Source organism: Oncorhynchus clarkii, chromosome 12, assembly GCF_045791955.1.
Source record: "Oncorhynchus clarkii lewisi isolate Uvic-CL-2024 chromosome 12, UVic_Ocla_1.0, whole genome shotgun sequence".
Lineage (NCBI taxonomy): Eukaryota > Metazoa > Chordata > Actinopteri > Salmoniformes > Salmonidae > Oncorhynchus > Oncorhynchus clarkii.
The window spans coordinates 101,968,040-101,992,951 of NC_092158.1; the positions used below are offsets into that span (position 1 = coordinate 101,968,040).

A 24,912-nucleotide genomic window follows, 5' to 3' on the forward strand; every position below is an offset into this window, starting at 1 on the left:
ACCAACATGTTGGATCTCTGTTTAGTTGTCACTGTGTTAACCACAACCAACATGGTGGATCTCTGTTTAGTTGTCACTGTGTTAACCACAACCAACATGGTGGATCTCTGTTTAGTTGTCACTGTGTTAACCACAACTAACATGTTGGATCTCTGTTTAGTTGTCACTGTCTTAACCACAACCAACATGCTGGATCTCTGTTTAGGGGACAGTGCTCTAAAATGAGTCTCTCTGGGGAGAGAGAGGAAGGGGGCCCTGCCTCTAAAAGGAATGTCTCTGGGGAGAGAGAGGAAGGGGGCCCTGCCTCTAAAAGGAATGTCTCTGGGGAGAGAGAGGAAGGGGGCCCTGCCTCTAAAAGGAATGTCTCTGGGGAGAGAGAGGAAGGGGGCCCTGCCTCTAAAATGAGTCTCACTGGGGAGAGCGAGAAGGGGGGCCCTGCCTCTAAAAGGAATGTCTCTGGGGAACATGGCACCAAATCTAAGAGGTGAGAGGGACCATTTTTTTAAGATTTTATGAATTGTTTATATCCAAAACACAATAACCACCATCTTTTCTCGTTTGTGTTTTTTCATGAGAAATGAAGGCTGATGGGTAAAATATTACTGTTCTAAGATATTAAATACATAGAGTTTAGTGTCTGACATTTTACTGAGAACATCACAGCAAGATTAAACTAATATTATTCTCTAGATTCTCCCATTTAATTTGCACCATAAAGCCCCACAGTGGAGGTGTCATAATACCCATAACACCTAGCGGTCAAACAGGGAAATGGTTCCAATAGTTTTATAGAGCCCCACAGTGGAGGTGTCATAATACCCATAACACCTAGCGGTCAAACAGGGAAATGGTTCCAATAGTTTTATAGAGCCCCACAGTGGAGGTGTCATAATACCCATAACACCTAGCGGTCAAACAGGGAAATGTTTCCAATAGTTTTATAGAGCCCCACAATGGAGGTGTCATAATACCCATAACACCTAGCGGTCAAACAGGGAAATGGTTCCAATAGTTTTATAGAGCCCCACAGTGGAGGTGTCATAATACCCATAACACCTAGCGGTCAAACAGGGAAATGGTTCCAATAGTTTTATAGAGCCCCACAGTGGAGGTGTCATAATACCCATAACACCTAGCGGTCAAACAGGGAAATGGTTCCAATAGTTTTATAGAGCCCCACAGTGGAGGTGCCATAATACCCATAACACCTAGCGGTCAAACAGGGAAATGGTTCCAATAGTTTTATAGAGCCCCACAGTGGAGGTGTCATAATACCCATAACACCTAGCGGTCAAACAGGGAAATGGTTCCAATAGTTTTTCCAATAGAAAACATGAGCTGGAGCACACCCAGATATTTTTTTTTGTGGAGTTTCTGACTAACGGCTAATAAACTATAAGATATAAAAAATAAATTGAGTCGCACACTCCATGTATAAACTCCATATATAAACTCCATATATAAACTCCATATATAAACTCCCAGTAATTTATTGGGTTTTTACCAACGTTTCAGCATCACTGTGTCTTCTTCAGGGTGATGTCATGAATACTTGAACCAGGTTATGTAGACAAACAGTGCAATTAGTTTAACCAATGTCAATAGAGAGGGGTGTGTCATAATTATTAAGTTAATTAGAATGAATTAAATAAACTGTTTAAAAAACAATAGTTTATAACATATTTAATATATTAGTCTATTGTTATGATATGGAAACATAACTGAATATTGTACATCATATTAGCATCAACAGACATTATTGTTTAATTACATTTCACCTAAATTTCACCTATTTAATTGTTTCCTATTTCAATTCATGTTTTGTTCCATGTAATCTTTTGGTTCAACCTTAATGCATAATAAGCATCATCACCAGGAGGAACATATTGGATGCACTCTGATAAGCTGTTGAAAGAAGATATCAATTTTAAAGAGAGAATTGTTCAGCAGGGCCTGAGATCAAAGTCAATATTCACACAACTAGGGGTCAATGTTTTTAGGATATCCAGCAAGCCTCCCTTTGTCGTAGTAGGATCTCCATGTTACCTCCCCTCCCTTTGTAGTAGTAGGATCTCCATGTTACCTCCTCTGTAGTGGTAGGATCTCTATGTAACCTCCCCTCCCTCTGTAGTGGTAGGAAATCCATGTTACCTCCTCTGTAGTAGTAGGATCTCTATGTTACCTCCTCTGTAGTGGTAGGATCTCCATGTTACATCCTCTGTCGTGGTAGGATCTCCATGTTACATCCTCTGTAGTGGTAGGATCTCCATGTTACATCCTCTGTAGTGGTAGGATCTCCATGTTACCTCCTCTCCTTGGTAGAGCAACATGCTCAATGCCACACTTATAGACCACCAGTGGGGGTTACTTGAAGAGGTGTGTGATTTGTTTTCTGATTGTAGAATATGCCAGTGCTTTTTCAGGATTGCTTACATTTTCTCCCAGTACTTGGTAAACTTGGTGCAAAAGACGGTTGTTGTTTTTTTAGCAACTCCTCTCTTGGGTTTTGAGATATTTTCATCATTGCAGCATCAATAGTTTTGTCCTTGTAGCCTCTAGTCCTTCCTCTCATTTTGAATTTATCTGTCATGTTTTTATCATTTGCTGTCAAAACCCAATAGTTTTTCCACCATACAGTTTCCTCTGGGGGAATTGTAGAAACACTGAAAATAAGGGATGTTTTGTGTAGGGTGGAGTGGCGCGGTGGTTGTCCTTGTGGGCAAATTTTGTCATCAAATACTATCATTCGCTGGATTTATTGGATTAGGGTGGTTATTTTTTTATTTTTTTTTATTTAACTAGGCAAGTCAATTAAGAACAAATTCTTATTTTCAATGACGGCCTAGGAACAGTGGGTTAACTGCCTGTTCAGGGGCAGAACGACAGATTTGTACCAGCTCGGGGGTTTGAACTTGCAACCTTCCGGTTACTAGTCCAACGCTCTAACCACTAAGCTACGCTGCCGACCATGAAGCAACAGTTATAGTTTACAAGCAGCAATATGATGGACCGTGAAGCATCAGTTATAGTCTACAAGCAGCAATATGATGGACCATGAAGCATCAGTTATAGGCTACAAGCAGCAATATGATGGACCACGAAGCATCAGTTATAGTCTACAAGCAGCAATATGATGGACCATGAAGCATCAGTTATAGTCTACAAGCAGCAATATGATGGACCATGAAGCATCAGTTATAGTCTACAAGCAGCAATATGATGGACCATGAAGCATCAGTTATAGTCTACAAGCAGCAATGTGATGGACCACGAAGCATCAGTTATAGTCTACAAGCAGCACTATGATGGACCACGAAGCATCAGTTACAGGCTACAAGCAGCAATATGATTGACATAAAATAGCATACAACTACAGACTATATGATTGCCATAATTTTCTAAAATGGTCTCTCATTACTTTAGTTAGCTATATATCTCATATTAGGGCTGTGTTGATTTGGGAGAGCAAAAAAATAGTGACTATAGCAGGTATTGAACCCCAGGTAAATAGTCACTAGTCAGAACCTCAACCTTAGTATACATGCATTATAAAACATAATATTAATATCTGATATTGCGAGTAAACAACCTCGGAATAGAAAAGACAAGAGTGCGTCTTCCAGCCCTCCAATAAATTACATAATTCAACCCTCCCAGTTAGTAAATTTACCTCAACATGCCCCCGGAGAAGGCAGAGTAACGACACAAGCTTTTTAGCGGGGCTGAAATGACTACTAGCGAGAGAAGGCAGAGTAACGACACAAGCTTTTTAGCGGGGCTGAGTTGACTACTAAGGAGAGAAGGCAGAGCGGCTCGATGCTGGTTGAGGAATTTGACAATGAATGTACTGGGAAAATGTGTTTTTCTAGACCAGAGGTCAATGAATTCCTTTTCAGGTTTATTGATAATCATTATAGTAATGAAGTATAATTTCAAAACATGAGCATAAAACCAGGTAATAATAAACATGAATCATCATTATATTACTTCACAATAATCTGTTAAATGCTTTTTCAGTCCTTCCTCTTGTGTTAGCAGTGTGGAAAGGGACAGGAAGAAGCACAAGGGAGTTTTCCTGTGAGGGGGAGTGGTGGTGTATCCAGGGAGAAAACTAAACTAATCTTCTGAAATGGCATTAGTGGTCTTATGCTGCCATCTATTGGAATTATGGAGGAATTGCAGTAGTACTGAATAATGTGTAATTATTTACTAAAGTAGTAATTACTCAGAATTGCAAAATACAAAATGTTCTAGTTCATTTTACCACTTACAAAAAAATAAAAAAAATAACCATTATTACATAACAGACAATTCAAAAGACATCAACTAAAAACACCATACATTTAGATAATTAAATATATATATATTATATATACAGTATATCACAAAAGTGAGTACACCCCTCACATTTTTGTACATATTTGAGTATATCTTTTCATGTGACAACACTGAAGAAATGACACTTTGCTACAATGTAAAGTAGTGAGTGTACAGCTTGTATAACAGTGTAGATTTGCTGTCCCCTCAAAATAACTCAACACACAGCCATTAATGTCTAAACCGCTGGCAACAAAAGTGAGTACACCCCTAAGTAAAAATGTCCAAATTGGGCCCAATTAGCCAGTTTCCCTACCCGCTGTCATGTGACTCGTTAGTGTTACAAGGTCTCAGGTGTTTGTAAGGCTTCCTTCTGGGACGACAGCCATTGTCTCTGTTGTGTTGAAGACCAATTAAGCAGGAGAGACCAGCCTCCCCTGTTCCCAGCTGTGTGTCCATGAAGAGTGACCGGTCTATGGATGCTCTTATATACTTTAGAGAGGGAGACTTTTCTACTGAACAAAGGTAAGAAGAACTCCTGGGTCATGGTCAGTGAGTTAAACAACACTGTCTCTAGTCATTTCTCCTCTCCCATTTTCCCATTTATTGTTGTTGTTTTCATAATCCATAGGCTAATCATTTTGTCCATTTTCATAGTCCTAAAACAATATTAAACAAACACAACATTCCCTACGTGTGTGTGTGTGTGTGTGTGTGTGTGTGTGTGTGTGTGTGTGTGTGTGTGTGTGTGTGTGTGTGTGTGTGTGTGTGTGTGTGTGTGTGTGTGTGTGTGTGTGTGTGTGTGTGAACTCCCTGGATGAGGAGATGTAATCTCATGTTTTGTCCACAGAAACCAACAGGAGAGATCGGAGTCAGAGATGCTCAGTGGTCAGTCTTCCCAGAGTCATGAAACAAACCTGGCCTCTATATTCAGTGTATGTGGTCCTGTTATGTATATTTGTTTCTTGTTTATCTCAAGTAAAGTTGATCTGTCAATCATTCATTAATGTTTTGAATATAAAGCATTTTGTTTCTTGCTTAACTTATTTACTTTATTTTTTTCAGTTGCTTGAAGAGAATATTATTAGATTTGTGAAGAACGAGCTGAAGATGTTCAAGAGGATTCTTAGTCCAGAACTCCCAGAAGGCTTTGAGAGTCAGAAGCAGGAAGTGGTGGATGCTGAAGATGAGAAGCAGGAGAGCAGTGCCAGAGAGGGGGCTCTGAAGATCACACTGCACATCCTGAGGACAATGAACCAGAAGGAGCTTGCTGACACACTGGAGAAAAGTAAGAGCTGTCTGCCTCATGATGAATGATGTTTTATAACATTTAAAAGCTGTAGCTAAAGTACAGCTAAAGTAGCTGTGTAACTCAATGATATTGTAGCAGCCTTAACACAACACCTAGTGACTTCATCAAGTAGCAGCAGGGATGTGTTGTGGTGATTAATTTAGAGAGAGAGAGAGACTACATTAATAATACCATCAATAATACCAATAATAATATAATAATAACAATAATAGTCTGGAATGGATTATGAAAACATTTATTAAAACCTGTTATGGATGATGCGAATGTTCGCAACTTTTTTAATTTTAAAAAGTGACGTTGCGTCTTGTAAAGGTGAATTTTCCTGGATCAGACCGGCCTTCATAATTTGACATTTTGGGTATACAATGACGGATTTAATCGGGAAAAATACCCAATTGTGATGTTTATGGGACATATAGGAGTGCCGACAAAGAAGCTCGTCAAAGGTAATGAATGTTTTATATTTTATTTATGCGTTTTGTGTAGCGCCGGCTACCGCTAAATATTTTGTTTAGGTCTCGTTCAGGTATTTCGGGGGGTGCATGCTATCAGATAATAGCTTCTCACGCTTTCGCCGAAAAGCATTTTACAAATCTGACATGTTGGCTAGATTCACAATGAGTGTAGCTTTAATTCAGTACCTTGCATGTGTGTTTTAATGAAAGTTTGAGTTTTATCGAGTACTACAGGTGGCGCTCTGAAATTTCACGGATTTTGGTTCCTGTACAGGAACCAAATTCCGCATCATCCCTAAGAGGATTTATTAAAACAGGCGTTATATTAAAATCCACTGTGTTATTTCTTCCTTCAGATGAGCTTGCTGTGATTTGCCAACGTGAACTCAAATCTAATCTAAAGAAGAAGTTTCAATGTGTATTTGAGGGGATCGCTAAACAAGGAAACCCAACACTTCTCAATAGGATCTACACAGAGCTCTACATCACAGAGGGTGGAACAGGAGAGGTCAATAAGGAACATGAGCTGAGACAGATTGAGACAACAACCAGGAAACAAACAAGACCAGAGACTGCAATCAAATGTAATGACATCTTCAAACCCTTAACTGGACAAGACAAACCTATCAGAACTGTGCTGACAAAGGGAGTTGCTGGCATTGGAAAAACAGTCTCTGTGCAGAAGTTCATTCTGGACTGGGCTGAAGGAAAAGCAAATCAGGATGTCCAATTTGTATTTTCAATCCCGTTTCGGGAGCTGAATTTGATGAAAGTGGACAAACACACATTCATTGAACTTCTCAATCACTTCTCAATGGAAACCAAACAATCAAGAATCTCCAACTACCACAAGTACAAAGTTCTGTTCATCTTTGATGGTCTGGATGAGTGCCGACTGCCCCTAGACTTCCAGAAGAACAAGATCTGTTGGGACGTCACAGAGTCAACCTCAGTGGATGTTCTGCTGACAAATCTCATCAAGGGAAATCTGCTTCCCTCTGCTCTCCTCTGGATAACTACCCGACCTGCAGCAGCCAATAAGATCACTTCAGGGTGTGTTGACCAGGTGACAGAGGTACGAGGGTTCAATGATCCACAGAAGGAGAGGTACTTCAGGAAGAGATTCAGTGATGAGGACCTGGCCAACAGAATCATCTCACACATAAAGACATCAAGGAGCCTCCACATCATGTGCCACATTCCAGTCTTCTGTTGGATTTCTGCAACAGTCCTTGAACACATGCTGAAACATAAGAGAGAAGAGATGCCCAAGACTCTGACTGAGATGTACACACACCTTGTGGTGTTTCATACCAAACAGAAGAATGAAAAGTATCTTGGGAATAAAGAGAGCATTCTGTCACTGGGAAAATTGGCTTTTCAACAGCTTGTGAATGGCAATCTTATTTTCTATGAAGAAGACCTGAAAGAGGCTGGCATTGATGTCAATGAAGCCTCAGTGTACTCAGGATTGTGCACACAGCTCTTTAAAGAGGAATGTGTGCTGTACCAGGACAAGGTGTACTGCTTTGTTCATCTGAGCATTCAGGAGTTTCTGGCTGCTGTTTATGTGTTCCTCTCATTCATCAACAACAATGAGAATCTAATGGCCAAGCCTCAATCAACCTCAAGGAACATTTCTGCGCTGTTCAGAGACGAGCCTGAAGTTACTGTCTACAAGAGTGCTGTGGATAAAGCCTTACAAAGTGAGACGGGAAACCTGGACCTTTTCCTCCGCTTCCTTCTGGGCCTCTCACTGGAGTCCAATCAGAAGCACTTACGAGGTCTACTGACAAAGACAAGAAGCAGCTCAAAGACCCATGAAAAAACAGTCAAGTACATCAAGGAGAAGATCAGGGAGAATCCCTCTCCAGAGAGGTGCATCAATCTGTTCCACTGTCTGAATGAACTGAATGACCATTCTCTCGTGGAGGAGATCCAAAGCTTCCTGAGATCAGGAAGTCTCTCAAAACCCAACCTGTCACCTGCACAGTGGTCAGCTCTGGTCTTTGTGTTGCTGACTTCAGAAAAGGAGCTGGATGTGTTTGACCTGAAGAAATACTCCAGATCAGAGGAAGGTCTTCTGAGGCTGCTGCCAGTGGTCAAAGCCTCCAGAGCTGCTCTGTGAGTAAATAAAATGACATTTAAGAACTAATCATCAGGAAGAAATATTCAGTTTAGAGAAAAATATGTGTTGTTTTTTTTATTTTACCTTTATTTAACTGTCAGGGTGTGTTAAGAACAAATTCTTATTTTCAATGACGTCCAGGTGTTCAGGGGCAAAACGACAGATTTGTACCTTGTTAGCTCAGGGTTTGAACTTGCAACCTTCCGGATACTAGTCCAACGCTCTGACCACTAAGGCTACCCTGTGTGTATAATATCATATTTAAAAACATATTGAGTAAATGCATTGATTTTCACATTAGTATAACAATATGACCATACAATTCAAGGAGACAGAAGATTAATCTATATCTTGTTTGGGAGAATAAACCAAATGCATCTGCCATTATCCTTCTACACTACTGGTGTTAAATTAACAGTGTGTTTGTGAAGTCATGATGATCTCTTTGTCAGGTTGTCAGGATGTGGAGTCACAGAGAAAGGCTGTACTTCTCTGGTCTCAGCTCTGAGGTCAAACCCCTCACACCTGAGAGAGCTGGATCTGAGTAATAATGACCTGAAGGATTCAGGAGTGAAGCTGCTCTCTGATGGACTGGGGAATCCCCACTGTAAACTGGAGACTCTGAGGTCAGTATTATCAGATATGAAAGCACTTTATGTATGTAGTTCTCCCATTTGAAAACGTCGTAATTATTCTGACACATTTACTCATTTACTTACTATTAGAGTAGTCATAAGTTTAGTATTTTGTCACAAATTCCATGCCTGCAGTGGTTACATCAAGCAAGTGATTCTACAAACTTGTTGAATGCATTTGCAGTTTGTCTTGGTTGTGTTTTAGATGTTTTCCTAATAGAAACTGAATGGTGAATAATGTCCTGTCATTTTGGAGTCACTTCACTTGTATTGTCAGTAAGAATAGAAGATGTTTCTGAACACTTCTACATTCATGTGGATGATTCCATGATTATGACTAATCATGAATGAATCGAGAAAGTGACAGAGGTTATCGGTAAATCTGAGAGGTTAGCATGTTTTGTTGTAGTCTCTGTTATTGGTAATGGTGAGAGGTTAGCATGTTTTGTTGTAGCCTCTGTTATTGGTAGTGGTGAGAGGTTAGCATGTTTTGTTGTAGCCTCTGTTATTGGTAATGGTGAGAGGTTAACATGCTTTTTTGTAGCCTCTGTTATTGGTAATGGTGAGAGGTTAGCATGTTTTGTTGTAGCCTCTGTTATTGGTAATGGTGAGAGGTTAGCATGTTTTGTTGTAGCCTCTGTAACTCTCTCACTCATTATTGTTCATGATTCATTCATGATTTTTCTTAATCATAGCATCATCATAATTTCATTTTCATCGTGAAACACATACAGTTGAAGTCGGAAGTTTACATACACTTAGTTTGGAGTCATTAAAACTCGTTTTTCAACCACTCCACAAATGTCTTGTTAACAAACTATCGTTTTGGCAAGTCGGTTAGGACATCTACTTTGTGCATGACACAAGTAATTTTTCAAACACTTTTTTACAGACAGATAATTTAATTTATAATTCACTGTATCACAATTCCAGTGGGTCAGAGGTTTACATACAGTAAGTTGACTGTGCCTTTAAACAGCTTGGAAAATTCCAGAAAATCATGTCATAGCTTTAGAAGCTTCTGATAGGCTAATTGACATAATTTGGATGTATTTCAAGGCCTACCTTCAAGCTCAGTGCCTCTTTGCTTGACATCATGGGAAAATGAAAAGAAATCAGCCAAGACTTCGGAAAAAATATTGTAGACCTCGACAAGTCTGGTTCATCCTTGGGAGCAATTTCCAAATGAATGAAGGTACCACGTTCATCTGTTCAAACAATAGTACGCAAGTCTAAACACCATGGGACCACTCAGCCGTCATACCGCTCAGGAAGGAGATGCTTTCTGTCTCCTAGAGATGATCTTACTTTGTGGCAAATAAATCCCAGAACAACAGCAAAGGACCTTGTGAAGATGCTTGAGGAAAAACGTACACAAGTATCTATATCCACAGTAAAACGAGTCCTATATCAACATAAGCTGAAAGATTGTTCATCAAGCAATAAGCCACTGCTCCCAAATCGCCATAAAAAAGCCAAACTACAGTTTGCAGCTGCGCATGGGGACAAAGATCATACTTTTTGGAGAAATGTCCTCTGGTCAGATGAAACAAAAATAGAACTGTTTGGCCATAATGACCATCGTTATGTTTGGAGGAAAAAGGGGGAGGCTTGCAAGCTGAAGAACACCATCCCAAACATGAAGCACGGGGGTGGCAGCATCATGTTGTGGGGGTGCTTTGCTGCAGGAGGGACTGGTACACTTCACAAAATAGATGGCATCATGAGGGAAGAAAATTATGTGGATATATTGAAGCAACATTTCAAGACATAAGTCAGAAAGTTAAAGATTGGTCACAAATGGTTCTTCCAAATGGAAAATGACCCCAAGCATACTTCCAAAGTTGTGGCAAAATGGCTTAAGGACAACAAAGTCAAGGTATTGGAGTGGCCATCACAAAGCCCTGACCTTAATCCTACAGATAATTTGAGGGCAGAACTGAAAAAGCATGTGTGAGCAAGGAGACCTACAAACCTGACTCAGTTACACCAGCTCTATCAGGAGGAATGGGCCATAATTTACCCAATTTATTGTGGGTAGTTTGTGGAAGGAACATTTGACAAAAGTTAAACAATGTAAAGGCAATGCTACCAAATACTAATTGAGTGTATGTAAACTTGTGACCCACTGGGAATGTGATGAAAGAAATAAAAGCTAAAAAAAAACAATTCTCTCTACTATTATTCTGACATTTCACATTCTTAACATAAAGTGGTGATCCTAACTGACCTAAGACAGGGAATTTTAACAAGGATTAAATGTCAGGAATTGTAAAAATTGAGTTTAAATGTATTTGGTTAAGGTGTATGTAAACTACCGACTTCAACTGTATGTATTAAAATACCCCCAAATAAAAGGTGACATTATATACTGTCACCTCATATGAAACATTTGATCTCAAATCCAAAATGTTGGAGTATAGAGACACATTTAAAATGTTAGCTTCACTGTCTAAATAGATATGGTGTGGACTGTATACTCAATACAATCTAAATCTGATACCTCACTGTCTAAATATATATGGTGTGGACTGTCTACTCAATACAATCTAAATCTGATACCTCACTGTCTGTCTTTTGACTGATTCTGCTTTTTATACAAGTCTGGTCAGTCTACCTCAAATAAAAGGTGACATTATAAACTGTAACGTGATAACTCACATTCTACAGATGTTTCTATCTGACGTCACAGTCGTTGTAACATTCTATAGATGTTTCTATCTGACGTCACAGTCGTTGTAACATTCTATAGATGTTTCTATCTGATGTCACAGTCGTTGTAACATTCTATAGATGTTTCTATCTGATGTCACAGTCGTTGTAACATTCAATAGATGTTTCTATCTGATGTCACAGTCGTTGTAACATTCTATAGATGTTTCTATCTGACGTCACAGTCGTTGTAACATTCAATAGATGTTTCTATCTGACGTCACAGTCGTTGTAACATTCTATAGATGTTTCTATCTGACATCACAGTCGTTGTAACATTCTATAGATGTTTCTATCTGATATCACAGTCGTTGTAACATTCTACAGATGTTTCTATCTGACGTCAGTCGTTGTAACATTCTAGAGATGTTTCTATCTGATGTCACAGTCGTTGTAACATTCTATAGATGTTTCTATCTGATGTCACAGTCGTTGTAACATTCTATAGATGTTTCTATCTGATGTCACAGTCGTTGTAACATTCTTCTTTATTTACAGGAAGAAAAGAAACTAACAAAATGAACCGTAAAGCAATATGTCAGAACAGGCAACTAAACATAGAATAACAACCCACAATACTAAACAACTAAACATAGAATAACAACCCACAATACTAAACATAGAATAACAACCCACAAATACTAAACAACTAAACATAGAATAACAACCCACAATACTAAACAACTAAACATAGAATAACAACCCACAAATAAACCAAGAAATATGGTTCACAATCAGAGACAACGATAAACAGCTGCCTCTGTTTGAGAACCAATCCAGGCAACCATAGACATATAAACACCTAGACTAGACAAACCCCATAGATGTCTATAAACTAAACAAGCCCTCATCACACCCTGACCTAACTAAAATAATTAAGAAAACAAAGTTAACTAAGGTCAGGACATCTACAGTCAATACTTTGATCATTTGTCATTTATAATAATGATACATTCATTTATGAATAGATATGGAAGGTTTCAGGACACTGATATATCTGAATATGTTGAAAAAATATACTGCCACTATTTTCACCACCAAATCAGTGTGGTTTTAATATGATTTGAATCTTTGCAGGCTGTCAGGCTGTCTAGTCACAGAGGAAGGCTGTGCTTCTCTGGTCTCAGCTCTGAAGTCAAACCCCTCACACCTGAGAGAGCTGGACCTGAGTAACAATGACCTGAAGGATTCAGGAGTGAAGCTGCTCTCTGATGGACTGGGGAATCCCCACTGTAAACTGGAGACTCTGAGGTCAGTATTCCTGTAGTTGGTCAACAAGTGATAACTGTTCACCAGATGTGTTTACCAGACACACATAGTCCACACCATATGTGTTTGGACAGTGAAGATTACAGTTTTACATTTGGTGCTCTGCTCCAGCATTTTGAATTTGAGAAATAATGTTTCATATTAGGAGACAGTACAGAATGTCACCTTTTATTTGAGGTTGATGGTGAGAGGTTAGCATGTTTTGTTGTATCCTCTGTTATTGGTAATGGTGAGAGGTTAGCATGTTTTGTTGTAGTCTCTGTTATTGGTTATGGTGAGAGGTTAGCATGTTTTGTTGTAGCCTCTCTTATTGGTAATGGTGAGAGGTTAGCATGTTTTGTTGTATCCTCTGTTATTGGTAATGGTGAGAGGTTAGCATGTTTTTTTGTAGTCTCTGTTATTGGTAATGGTGAGAGGTTAGCATGTTTTGTTGTAGTCTCTGTTATTGGTTATGGTGAGAGGTTAGCATGTTTTGTTGTAGCCTCTGTTATTGGTAATGGTGAGAGGTTAGCATGTTTTGTTGTAGTCTCTGTTATTGGTTATGGTGAGAGGTTAGCATGTTTTGTTGTAGTCTGTTTTTGGTAATGGTGAGAGGTTAGCATGTTTTGTTGTAGCCTCTGTTATTGGTAATGGTGAGAGGTTAGCATGTTTTGTTGTAGCCTCTGTTATTGGTAATGGTGAGAGGTTAGCATGTTTTGTTGTAGCCTCTGTTATTGGTTATGGTGAGAGGTTAGTATGTTTTGTTGTAGCCTCTGTTATTGGTAATGGTGAGAGGTTAGCATGTTTTGTTGTAGTCTCTGTTATTGGTAATGGTGAGAGGTTAGTATGTTTTGGTGTAGCCTCTGTTATTGGTTATGGTGAGAGGTTAGCATGTTTTGTTGTAGCCTCTGTTATTGGTAATGGTGAGAGGTTAGTATGTTTTGTTGTAGTCTCTGTTATTGGTAATGGTGAGAGGTTAGCATGTTTTGTTGTAGCCTCTGTTATTGGTAATGGTGAGAGGTTAGCATGTTTTGTTGTAGCCTCTTTTATTGGTAATGGTGAGAGGTTAGCATGTTTTGTTGTAGCCTCTGTTATTGGTAATGGTGAGAGGTTAGCATGTTTTGTTGTAGCCTCTGTTATTGGTAATGGTGAGAGGTTAGTATGTTTTGTTGTAGTCTCTGTTATTGGTAATGGTGAGAGGTTAGCATGTTTTGTTGTAGCCTCTGTTATTGGTAATGGTGAGAGGTTAGTATGTTTTGTTGTAGCCTCTGTTATTGGTAATGGTGAGAGGTTAGCATGTTTTGTTGTAGTCTCTGTTATTGGTAATGGTGAGAGGTTAGTATGTTTTGGTGTAGCCTCTGTTATTGGTTATGGTGAGAGGTTAGCATGTTTTGTTGTAGCCTCTGTTATTGGTAATGGTGAGAGGTTAGCATGTTTTGTTGTAGCCTCTGTTATTGGTAATGGTGAGAGGTTAGTATGTTTTGTTGTAGTCTCTGTTATTGGTAATGGTGAGAGGTTAGCATATTTTGTTGTAGTCTCTGTTATTGGTTATGGTGAGAGGTTAGTATGTTTTGTTGTAGCCTCTGTTATTGGTAATGGTGAGAGGTTAGCATGTTTTGTTGTAGCCTCTGTTATTGGTAATGGTGAGAGGTTAGCATGTTTTGTTGTAGTCTCTGTTATTGGTTATGTTGAGAGTTTAGCATGTTTTGTTGTAGCCTCTCTTATTGGTAATGGTGAGAGGTTAGCATGTTTTGTTGTATCCTCTGTTATTGGTAATGGTGAGAGGTTAGCATGTTTTGTTGTAGTCTCTGTTATTGGTTATGGTGAGAGGTTAGCATGTTTTGTTGTAGCCTCTGTTATTGGTAATGGTGAGAGGTTAGTATGTTTTGTTGTAGCCTCTGTTATTGGTAATGGTGAGAGGTTAGCATGTTTTGTTGTAGTCTCTGTTATTGGTTATGGTGAGAGGTTAGCATGTTTTGTTGTAGTCTGTTTTTGGTAATGGTGAGAGGTTAGCATGTTTTGTTGTAGCCTCTGTTATTGGTAATGGTGAGAGGTTAGCATGTTTTGTTGTAGCCTCTGTTATTGGTAATGGTGAGAGGTTAGCATGTTTTGTTGTAGCCTCTGTTATTGGTAATGGTGAGAGGTTAGTATGTTTTGTTGTAGTCTCTGTTATTGGTAATGGTGAGAGGTTAGCATGTTTTGTTGTAGTCTCTGTTATTGGTTATGGTGAGAGGTTAGTATGTTTTGTTGTAGCCTCTGTTATTGGTAATGGTGAGAGGTTAGCATGTTTTGTTGTAGCCTCTGTTATTGGTAATGATGAGAGGTTAGTATGTTTTGTTGTAGTCTCTGTTATTGGTAATGGTGAGAGGTTAGCATGTTTTGTTGTAGTCTCTGTTATTGGTTATGGTGAGAGGTTAGTATGTTTTGTTGTAGCCTCTGTTATTGGTAATGGTGAGAGGTTAGCATGTTTTGTTGTAGCCTCTGTTATTGGTAATGGTGAGAGGTTAGAATGTTTTGTTGTAGCCTCTGTTATTGGTAATGGTGAGAGGTTAACATGTTTTGTTGTAGCCTCTGTTATTGGTAATGGTGAGAGGTTAGCATGTTTTGTTGTAGCCTCTGTTATTGGTAATGGTGAGAGGTTAGCATGTTTTGTTGTAGTCTCTGTTATTGGTTATGGTGAGAGGTTAGCGTGTTTTGTTGTAGTCTGTTTTTGGTAATGGTGAGAGGTTAGCATGTTTTGTTGTAGCCTCTGTTATTGGTAATGGTGAGAGGTTAGCATGTTTTGTTGTAGCCTCTGTTATTGGTAATGGTGAGAGGTTAGCATGTTTTGTTGTAGCCTCTGTTATTGGTAATGGTGAGAGGTTAGCATGTTTTGTTGTAGTCTCTGTTATTGGTAATGGTGAGAGGTTAGTATGTTTTGGTGTAGCCTCTGTTATTGGTTATGGTGAGAGGTTAGCATGTTTTGTTGTAGCCTCTGTTATTGGTAATGGTGAGAGGTTAGTATGTTTTGTTGTAGTCTCTGTTATTGGTAATGGTGAGAGGTTAGCATGTTTTGTTGTAGCCTCTGTTATTGGTAATGATGAGAGGTTAGTATGTTTTGTTGTAGCCTCTGTTATTGGTAATGGTGAGAGGTTAGCATGTTTTGTTGTAGTCTCTGTTATTGGTAATGATGAGAGGTTAGTATGTTTTGTTGTAGCCTCTGTTATTGGTAATGGTGAGAGGTTAGCATGTTTTGTTGTAGTCTCTGTTATTGGTTATGGTGAGAGGTTAGTATGTTTTGTTGTAGCCTCTGTTATTGGTAATGGTGAGAGGTTAGCATGTTTTGTTGTAGCCTCTGTTATTGGTAATGGTGAGAGGTTAGAATGTTTTGTTGTAGCCTCTGTTATTGGTAATGGTGAGAGGTTAACATGTTTTGTTGTAGCCTCTGTTATTGGTAATGGTGAGAGGTTAGCATGTTTTGTTGTAGCCTCTGTTATTGGTAATGATGAGAGGTTAGTATGTTTTGTTGTAGCATCTGTTATTGGTAATGGTGAGAGGTTAGCATGTTTTGTTGTAGTCTCTGTTATTGGTTATGGTGAGAGGTTAGCATGTTTTGTTGTAGTCTGTTTTTGGTAATGGTGAGAGGTTATCATGTTTTGTTGTAGCCTCTGTTATTGGTAATGGTGAGAGTTTAGCATGTTTTGTTGTAGTCTCTGTTATTGGTAATGGTGAGAGGTTAGCATGTTTTGTTGTAGTCTCTGTTATTGGTTATGGTGAGAGGTTAGTATGTTTTGTTGTAGCCTCTGTTATTGGTAATGGTGAGAGGTTAGCATGTTTTGTTGTAGCCTCTGTTATTGGTAATGATGAGAGGTTAGTATGTTTTGTTGTAGTCTCTGTTATTGGTAATGGTGAGAGGTTAGCATGTTTTGTTGTAGTCTCTGTTATTGGTTATGGTGAGAGGTTAGTATGTTTTGTTGTAGCCTCTGTTATTGGTAATGGTGAGAGGTTAGCATGTTTTGTTGTAGCCTCTGTTATTGGTAATGGTGAGAGGTTAGAATGTTTTGTTGTAGCCTCTGTTATTGGTAATGGTGAGAGGTTAACATGTTTTGTTGTAGCCTCTGTTATTGGTAATGGTGAGAGGTTAGCATGTTTTGTTGTAGCCTCTGTTATTGGTAATGGTGAGAGGTTAGCATGTTTTGTTGTAGTCTCTGTTATTGGTTATGTTGAGAGGTTAGCATGTTTTGTTGTAGTCTGTTTTTGGTAATGGTGAGAGGTTAGCATGTTTTGTTGTAGCCTCTGTTATTGGTAATGGTGAGAGGTTAGCATGTTTTGTTGTAGCCTCTGTTATTGGTAATGGTGAGAGGTTAGCATGTTTTGTTGTAGTCTCTGTTATTGGTAATGGTGAGAGGTTAGTATGTTTTGGTGTAGCCTCTGTTATTGGTTATGGTGAGAGGTTAGCATGTTTTGTTGTAGCCTCTGTTATTGGTAATGGTGAGAGGTTAGTATGTTTTGTTGTAGTCTCTGTTATTGGTAATGGTGAGAGGTTAGCATGTTTTGTTGTAGCCTCTGTTATTGGTAATGATGAGAGGTTAGTATGTTTTGTTGTAGCCTCTGTTATTGGTAATGGTGAGAGGTTAGCATGTTTTGTTGTAGTCTCTGTTATTGGTAATGATGAGAGGTTAGTATGTTTTGTTGTAGCCTCTGTTATTGGTAATGGTGAGGAGTTAGCATGTTTTGTTGTAGTCTCTGTTATTGGTTATGGTGAGAGGTTAGCATGTTTTGTTGTAGTCTGTTTTTGGTAATGGTGAGAGGCTAGCATGTTTTGTTGTAGCCTCTGTTATTGGTAATGGTGAGAGGTTAGCATGTTTTGTTGTAGCCTCTGTTATTGGTAATGGTGAGAGGTTAGCATGTTTTGTTGTAGCCTCTGTTATTGGTAATGGTGAGAGGTTAGTATGTTTTGTTGTAGTCTCTGTTATTGGTAATGGTGAGAGGTTAGCATGTTTTGTTGTAGTCTCTGTTATTGGTTATGTTGAGAGGTTAGTATGTTTTGTTGTAGCCTCTGTTATTGGTAATGGTGAGAGGTTAGCATGTTTTGTTGTAGCCTCTGTTATTGGTAATGGTGAGAGGTTAGAATGTTTTGTTGTAGCCTCTGTTATTGGTAATGGTGAGAGGTTAGCATGTTTTGTTGTAGCCTCTGTTATTGGTAATGATGACAGGTTAGTATGTTTTGTTGTAGCATCTGTTATTGGTAATGGTGAGAGGTTAGCATGTTTTGTTGTAGTCTCTGTTATTGGTTATGGTGAGAGGTTAGCATGTTTTGTTGTAGTCTGTTTTTGGTAATGGTGAGAGGTTATCATGTTTTGTTGTAGCCTCTGTTATTGGTAATGGTGAGAGTTTAGCATGTTTTGTTGTAGCCTCTGTTATTGGTAATGGTAGGGGGGTTAGTATGTTTTGTTGTAGCCTCTGTTATTGGTAATGGTGAGAGGTTAGCATGTTTTGTTGTAGCCTCTGTTATTGGTAATGGTGAGAGGTTAGCATGTTTTGTTGTAGCCTCTGTTATTGGTAATGGTGAGAGGTTAGCATGTTTTGTTGTAGCCTCTGTTATTGGTAATGGTGAGAGGTTAGTATGTTTTGTTGTAGCCTCTGATATTGGTAATGGTGAGAGGTTAGCATGTTTTGTTGTATCCTCTGTTATTGGTAATGGTGAGAGGTTAGCATGTTTTGTTGTAGCCTCTGTAACTTTCTCACTCATTATTATTCATGATTCATTCATTATCTTTCTCAATCATGGCAGTCTCAGGCTTGGTGTCTCAGTGTTCAAATAATATGGGACCAAAACAAACTGCAAATGCAACCAACGAGTTTACGACCAAATACTCAACTTTTGACTACTTTAATACACTATAAGGTAATTGGTCAGATTACTGATGACTTCTTGGGGAGACTGGAAACATAAAGGGCTTTCATTTATTTTATTATTTATTATTATATTTATTTACTTTATTTTTCTAAATGGTGAAACAGACTGATACTGCTTTTTAAACTGGTCTTGTCAGTCGACTATAATATTTGTACTTTTCATGTTTCTCTCTACTAGTAATATTATGATAATTTATAATGATAACTGGTCTGTACATTTTTCTCTCAACAAGCAATACTTTGATAATTTGTCATTTATAATAATGATACATTCATTTATGAATAGATATGGCAGGTTTCAGGACACTGATGTATCTGAAAATGTTGAAAAATATACTGCCACTATTTTAACCACCAAAGAATATCAGTGTGATTTTAATATGATTTGACTCTTTGCAGGCTGTCAGGCTGTCTAGTCACAGAGGAAGGCTGTGCTTCTCTGGTCTCAGCTCCGAGGTCAAACCCCTCACACCTGAGAGAGCTGGATCTGAGTAACAATGACCTGAAGGATTCAGGAGTGAAGCTGCTCTCTGCTGGACTGGGGAATCCCCACTGTAAACTGGAGACTCTGAGGTCAGTATTATCAGATATGAAAGCACTTTATGTATGTAGTTCTCCCATTTGAAAAAGTCGTAATTAATATAATTTGCAGTTTGTCTCGGTTGTGTTTTATGTTTTTCCTAATAGAAACTGAGTGGTGAATAATGTCCTGTCATTTTGGAGTCACTTCACTTGTATTGTCAGTAAGAATAGAAGATGTTTCTGAACACTTCTACATTCATGTGGATGCTACTATGATGATGAATAATCAGGAATGAATCGATGATAATGATGAATGAGAAAGTTACAGAGGCACAAAGATCAGACCCCCTCTGTTATTGGTAATGGTGAGAGGTTAGTATGTTTTGTTGTAGCCTCTGTTATTGGTAATGGTGAGAGGTTAGCATGTTTTGTTGTAGCCTCTGTTATTGGTAATGGTGAGAGGTTAGCATGTTTTGTTGTAGCCTCTGTTATTGGTAATGATGAGAGGTTAGCATGTTTTGTTGTAGCCTCTGTTATTGGTAATGGTGAGAGGTTAGCATGTTTTGTTGTAGCCTGTTATTGGTAATGGTGAGAGGTTAGCATGTTTTGTTGTAGTCTGTTATTGGTAATGGTGAGAGGTTAGCATGTTTTGTTGTAGTCTGTTATTGGTGATGGTGAGAGGTTAGTATGTTTTGTTGTATCCTCTGTTATTGGTAATGATGAGAGGTTAGATTGTTTTGTTGTAGCCGCTGTTATTGGTAATGGTGAGAGGTTAGCATGTTTTGTTGTACTCTGTTATTGGTAATGGTGAGAGGTTAGCATGTTTTGTTTTAGCCTCTGTTATTGGTAATGATGAGAGGTTAGCATGTTTTGTTGTAGCCTCTGTTATTGGTAATGGTGAGAGGTTAGTATGTTTTGTTGTATCCTCTGTTATTGGTAATGATGAGAGGTTAGCATGTTTTGTAGTAGCCTCTGTTATTGGTAATGGTGAGAGGTTAGCATGTTTTGTTGTAGTCTCTGTTATTGGTAATGGTGAGAGGTTAGCATGTTTTGTTGTATCCTCTGTTATTGGTAATGATGAGGGGTTAGCATGTTTTGTTGTAGCCTCTGTTATTGGTAATGGTGAGAGGTTAGTATGTTTTGTTGTAGTCTCTGTTATTGGTAATGGTGAGAGGTTAGCATGTTTTGTTGTAGCCTCTGTTATTGGTAATGGTGAGAGGTTAGTATGTTTTGTTGTAGTCTCTGTTATTGGTAATGGTGAGAGGTTAGCATGTTTTGTTGTAGTCTCTGTTATTGGTAATGGTGAGAGGTTAGCATGTCTTGTTGTAGCCTCTGTTATTGGTAATGGTGAGAGGTTAGTATGTTTTGTTGTAGCCTCTGTTATTGGTAATGGTGAGAGGTTAGCATGTTTTGTTGTAGCCTCTGTTATTGGTAATGGTGAGAGGTTAGCATGTTTTGTTGTAGCCTCTGTTATTGGTAATGGTGAGAGGTTAGCATGTTTTGTTGTAGCCTCTGTTATTGGTAATGGTGAGAGGTTAGCATGTTTTGTTGTATCCTCTGTTATTGGTAATGGTGAGAGGTTAGCATGTTTTGTTGTAGCCTCTGTTATTGGTAATGGTGAGAGGTTAGCATGTTTTGTTGTAGTCTCTGTTATTGGTAATGGTGAGAGGTTAGCATGTTTTGTTGTAGCCTCTGTTATTGGTAATGGTGAGAGGTTAGCATGTTTTGTTGTAGCCTGTTATTGGTAATGGTGAGAGGTTAGCATGTTTTGTTGTAGTCTGTTATTGGTAATGGTGAGAGGTTAGCATGTTTTGTTGTAGTCTGTTATTGGTGATGGTGAGAGGTTAGTATGTTTTGTTGTATCCTCTGTTATTGGTAATGATGAGAGGTTAGATTGTTTTGTTGTAGCCGCTGTTATTGGTAATGGTGAGAGGTTAGCATGTTTTGTTGTACTCTGTTATTGGTAATGGTGAGAGGTTAGCATGTTTTGTTTTAGCCTCTGTTATTGGTAATGATGAGAGGTTAGCGTGTTTTGTTGTAGCCTCTGTTATTGGTAATGGTGAGAGGTTAGTATGTTTTGTTGTATCCTCTGTTATTGGTAATGATGAGAGGTTAGCATGTTTTGTAGTAGCCTCTGTTATTGGTAATGGTGAGAGGTTAGCATGTTTTGTTGTAGTCTCTGTTATTGGTAATGGTGAGAGGTTAGCATGTTTTGTTGTATCCTCTGTTATTGGTAATGGTGAGAGGTTAGCATGTTTTGTTGTAGCCTCTGTTATTGGTAATGGTGAGAGGTTAGCATGTTTTGTTGTATCCTCTGTTATTGGTAATGGTGAGAGGTTAGCATGTTTTGTTGTAGCCTCTGTTATTGGTAATGGTGAGAGGTTAGCATGTTTTGTTGTAGTCTCTGTTATTGGTAATGGTGAGAGGTTAGCATGTTTTGTTGTAGCCTCTGTTATTGGTAATGGTGAGAGGTTAGTATGTTTTGTTGTAGTCTCTGTTATTGGTAATGGTGAGAGGTTAGCATGTTTTGTTGTAGCCTCTGTTATTGGTAATGGTGAGAGGTTAGTATGTTTTGTTGTAGTCTCTGTTATTGGTAATGGTGAGAGGTTAGCATGTTTTGTTGTAGCCTCTGTTATTGGTAATGGTGAGAGGTTAGTATGTTTTGTTGTAGTCTCTGTTATTGGTAATGGTGAGAGGTTAGCATGTTTTGTTGTAGTCTCTGTTATTGGTAATGGTGAGAGGTTAGCATGTTTTGTTGTATCCTCTGTTATTGGTAATGGTGAGAGGTTAGTATGTTTTGTTGTAGACTCTGTTATTGGTAATGGTGAGAGGTTAGCATGTTTTGTTGTAGCCTCTGTTATTGGTAATGGTGAGAGGTTAGCATGTTTTGTTGTAGCCTCTGTTATTGGTAATGGTGAGAGGTTAGTATGTTTTGTTGTAGCCTCTGTTATTGGTAATGGTGAGAGGTTAGCATGTTTTGTTGTAGTCTCTGTTATTGGTAATGGTGAGAGGTTAGCATGTTTTGTTGTAGCCTCTGTTATTGGTAATGGTGAGAGGTTAGCATGTTTTGTTGTAGTCTCTGTTATTGGTAATGGTGAGAGGTTAGTATGTTTTGTTGTATTCTCTGTTATTGGTAATGGTGAGAGGTTAGCATGTTTTGTTGTAGCCTCTGTTATTGGTAATGGTGAGAGGTTAGCATGTTTTGTTGTAGCCTCTGTTATTGGTAATGGTGAGAGGTTAGCATGTTTTGTTGTAGCCTCTGTTATTGGTAATGGTGAGAGGTTAGCATGTTTTGTTGTAGCCTCTGTAACTTTCTCACTCATTATTATTCATGATTCATTCATGATCTTTCTCAATCATGGCAGTCTCAGGCTTGGTGTCTCATTGTTCAAATAATATGGGACCAAAACAAACTGCAAATGCAACCAACGAGTTTACGACCAAATACTCAACTTTTGACTACTTTAATACACTATAAGGTAATTGGTCAGATTACTGATGACTTCTTGGGGAGACTGGAAACATAAAGGGCTTTCATTTATTTTATTATTTATTATTATATTTATTTACTTTATTTTTCTAAATGGTGAAACAGACTGATACTGCTTTTTAAACTGGTCTTGTCAGTCGACTATAATATTTGTACTTTTCATGTTTCTCTCTACTAATAATATTATGATAATTTATAATGATAACTGGTCTGTACATTTTTCTCTCAACAAGCAATACTTTGATAATTTGTAATTTATAATAATGATACATTCATTTATGAATAGATATGGCAGGTTTCAGGACACTGATGTATCTGAAAATGTTGAAAAATATACTGCCACTATTTTAACCACCAAAGAATATCAGTGTGATTTTAATATGATTTGACTCTTTGCAGGCTGTCAGGCTGTCTAGTCACAGAGGAAGGCTGTGCTTCTCTGGTCTCAGCTCCGAGGTCAAACCCCTCACACCTGAGAGAGCTGGATCTGAGTAACAATGACCTGAAGGATTCAGGAGTGAAGCTGCTCTCTGCTGGACTGGGGAATCCCCACTGTAAACTGGAGACTCTGAGGTCAGTATTATCAGATATGAAAGCACTTTATGTATGTAGTTCTCCCATTTGAAAAAGTCGTAATTAATATAATTTGCAGTTTGTCTCGGTTGTGTTTTATGTTTTTCCTAATAGAATCTGAATGGTGAATAATGTCCTGTCATTTTGGAGTCACTTCACTTGTATTCTCAGTAAGAATAGAAGATGTTTCTGAACACTTCTACATTCATGTGGATGCTACTATGATGATGAATAATCAGGAATGAATCGATGATAATGATGAATGAGAAAGTTACAGAGGCACAAAGATCAGACCCCCTCTGTTATTGGTAATGGTGAGAGGTTAGCATGTTTTGTTGTAGTCTCTGTTATTGGTAATGGTGAGAGGTTAGCATGTTTTGTTGTAGTCTCTGTTATTGGTAATGGAGAGAGGTTAGCATGTTTTGTTGTAGCCTCTGTTATTGGTAATGGTGAGAGGTTAGCATGTTTTGTTGTAGTCCCTGTTACTGGTAATGGTGAGAGGTTAGCATGTTTTGTTGTAGTCTCTGTTATTGGTAATGGTGAGAGGTTAGCATGTTTTGTTGTGTCTGTTATTGGTAATGGTGAGAGGTTAGCATGTTTTGTTGTGTCTGATATTGGTAATGGTGAGAGGTTAGCATGTTTTGTTGTGTCTGTTATTGGTAATGGTGAGAGGTTAGCATGTTTTGTTGTAGTCTCTGTTATTGGTAATGGTGAGAGGTTAGTATGTTTTGTTGTAGTCTCTGTTATTGGTAATGGTGAGAGGTTAGCATGTTTTGTTGTAGTCTCTGTTATTGTTAATGATGAGAGGTTAGCATGTTTTGTTGTATCCTCTGTTATTGGTAATGGTGAGAGGTTAGTATGTTTTGTTGTAGTCTCTGTTATTGGTAATGGTGAGAGGTTAGCATGTTTTGTTGTAGCCTCTGTTATTGGTAATGGTGAGAGGTTAGCATGTTTTGTTGTAGCCTCTGTTATTGGTAATGATGAGAGGTTAGCATGTTTTGTTGTAGCCTCTGTTATTGGTAATGATGAGAGGTTAGCATGTTTTGTTGTAGTCCCTGTTATTGGTCATGGTGAGAGGTTAGCATGTTTTGTTGTAGTCTCTGTTATTGGTAATGGTGAGAGGTTAGCATGTTGTGTTGTAGCCTCTGTTATTGGTAATGGTGAGAGGTTAGCATGTTTTGTTGTAGCCTCTGTTATTGGTCATGGTGAGAGGTTAGCATGTTTTGTTGTAGTCTCTGTTATTGGTAATGGTGAGAGGTTAGCATGTTTTGTTGTAGCCTCTGTTATTGGTAATGGTGAGAGGTTAGTATGTTTTGTTGTAGCCTCTGTTATTGGTAATGGTGAGAGGTTAGTATGTTTTGTTGTAGCCTCTGTTATTGGTAATTGTGAGAGGTTAGCATGTTTTGTTGTAGCCTCTGTTATTGGTAATGGTGAGAGGTTAGTATGTTTTGTTGTAGCCTCTGTTATTGGTAATGGTGAGAGGTTAGTATGTTTTGTTGTAGTCTCTGTTATTGGTAATGGTGAGAGGTTAGCATGTTTTGTTGTAGTCTCTGTTATTGGTAATGGTGAGAGGTTAGCATGTTTTGTTGTAGTCTCTGTTATTGGTAATGGTGAGAGGTTAG

The 24,912-nt window shown here is 38.5% G+C and overlaps 1 protein-coding gene across 1 annotated transcript in view; it reads left to right on the forward strand.

Annotated features, from left to right (window-relative positions):
* The first annotated feature begins 221 nt into the window (after window positions 1-221).
* Window positions 222-24,912, forward strand: part of LOC139421746 (NACHT, LRR and PYD domains-containing protein 12-like) — a 31,769-nt gene continuing 7,078 nt past the window's right edge. The window contains exons 1-8 of the mRNA XM_071172865.1: window positions 222-484; window positions 4,726-4,842; window positions 5,168-5,252; window positions 5,383-5,614; window positions 6,441-8,208; window positions 8,665-8,838; window positions 12,637-12,810; window positions 19,105-19,278. Coding sequence (XP_071028966.1) covers window positions 222-484; window positions 4,726-4,842; window positions 5,168-5,252; window positions 5,383-5,614; window positions 6,441-8,208; window positions 8,665-8,838; window positions 12,637-12,810; window positions 19,105-19,278 — 2,987 coding nt within the window. The remainder of the gene's footprint in view (window positions 485-4,725; window positions 4,843-5,167; window positions 5,253-5,382; window positions 5,615-6,440; window positions 8,209-8,664; window positions 8,839-12,636; window positions 12,811-19,104; window positions 19,279-24,912) is intronic.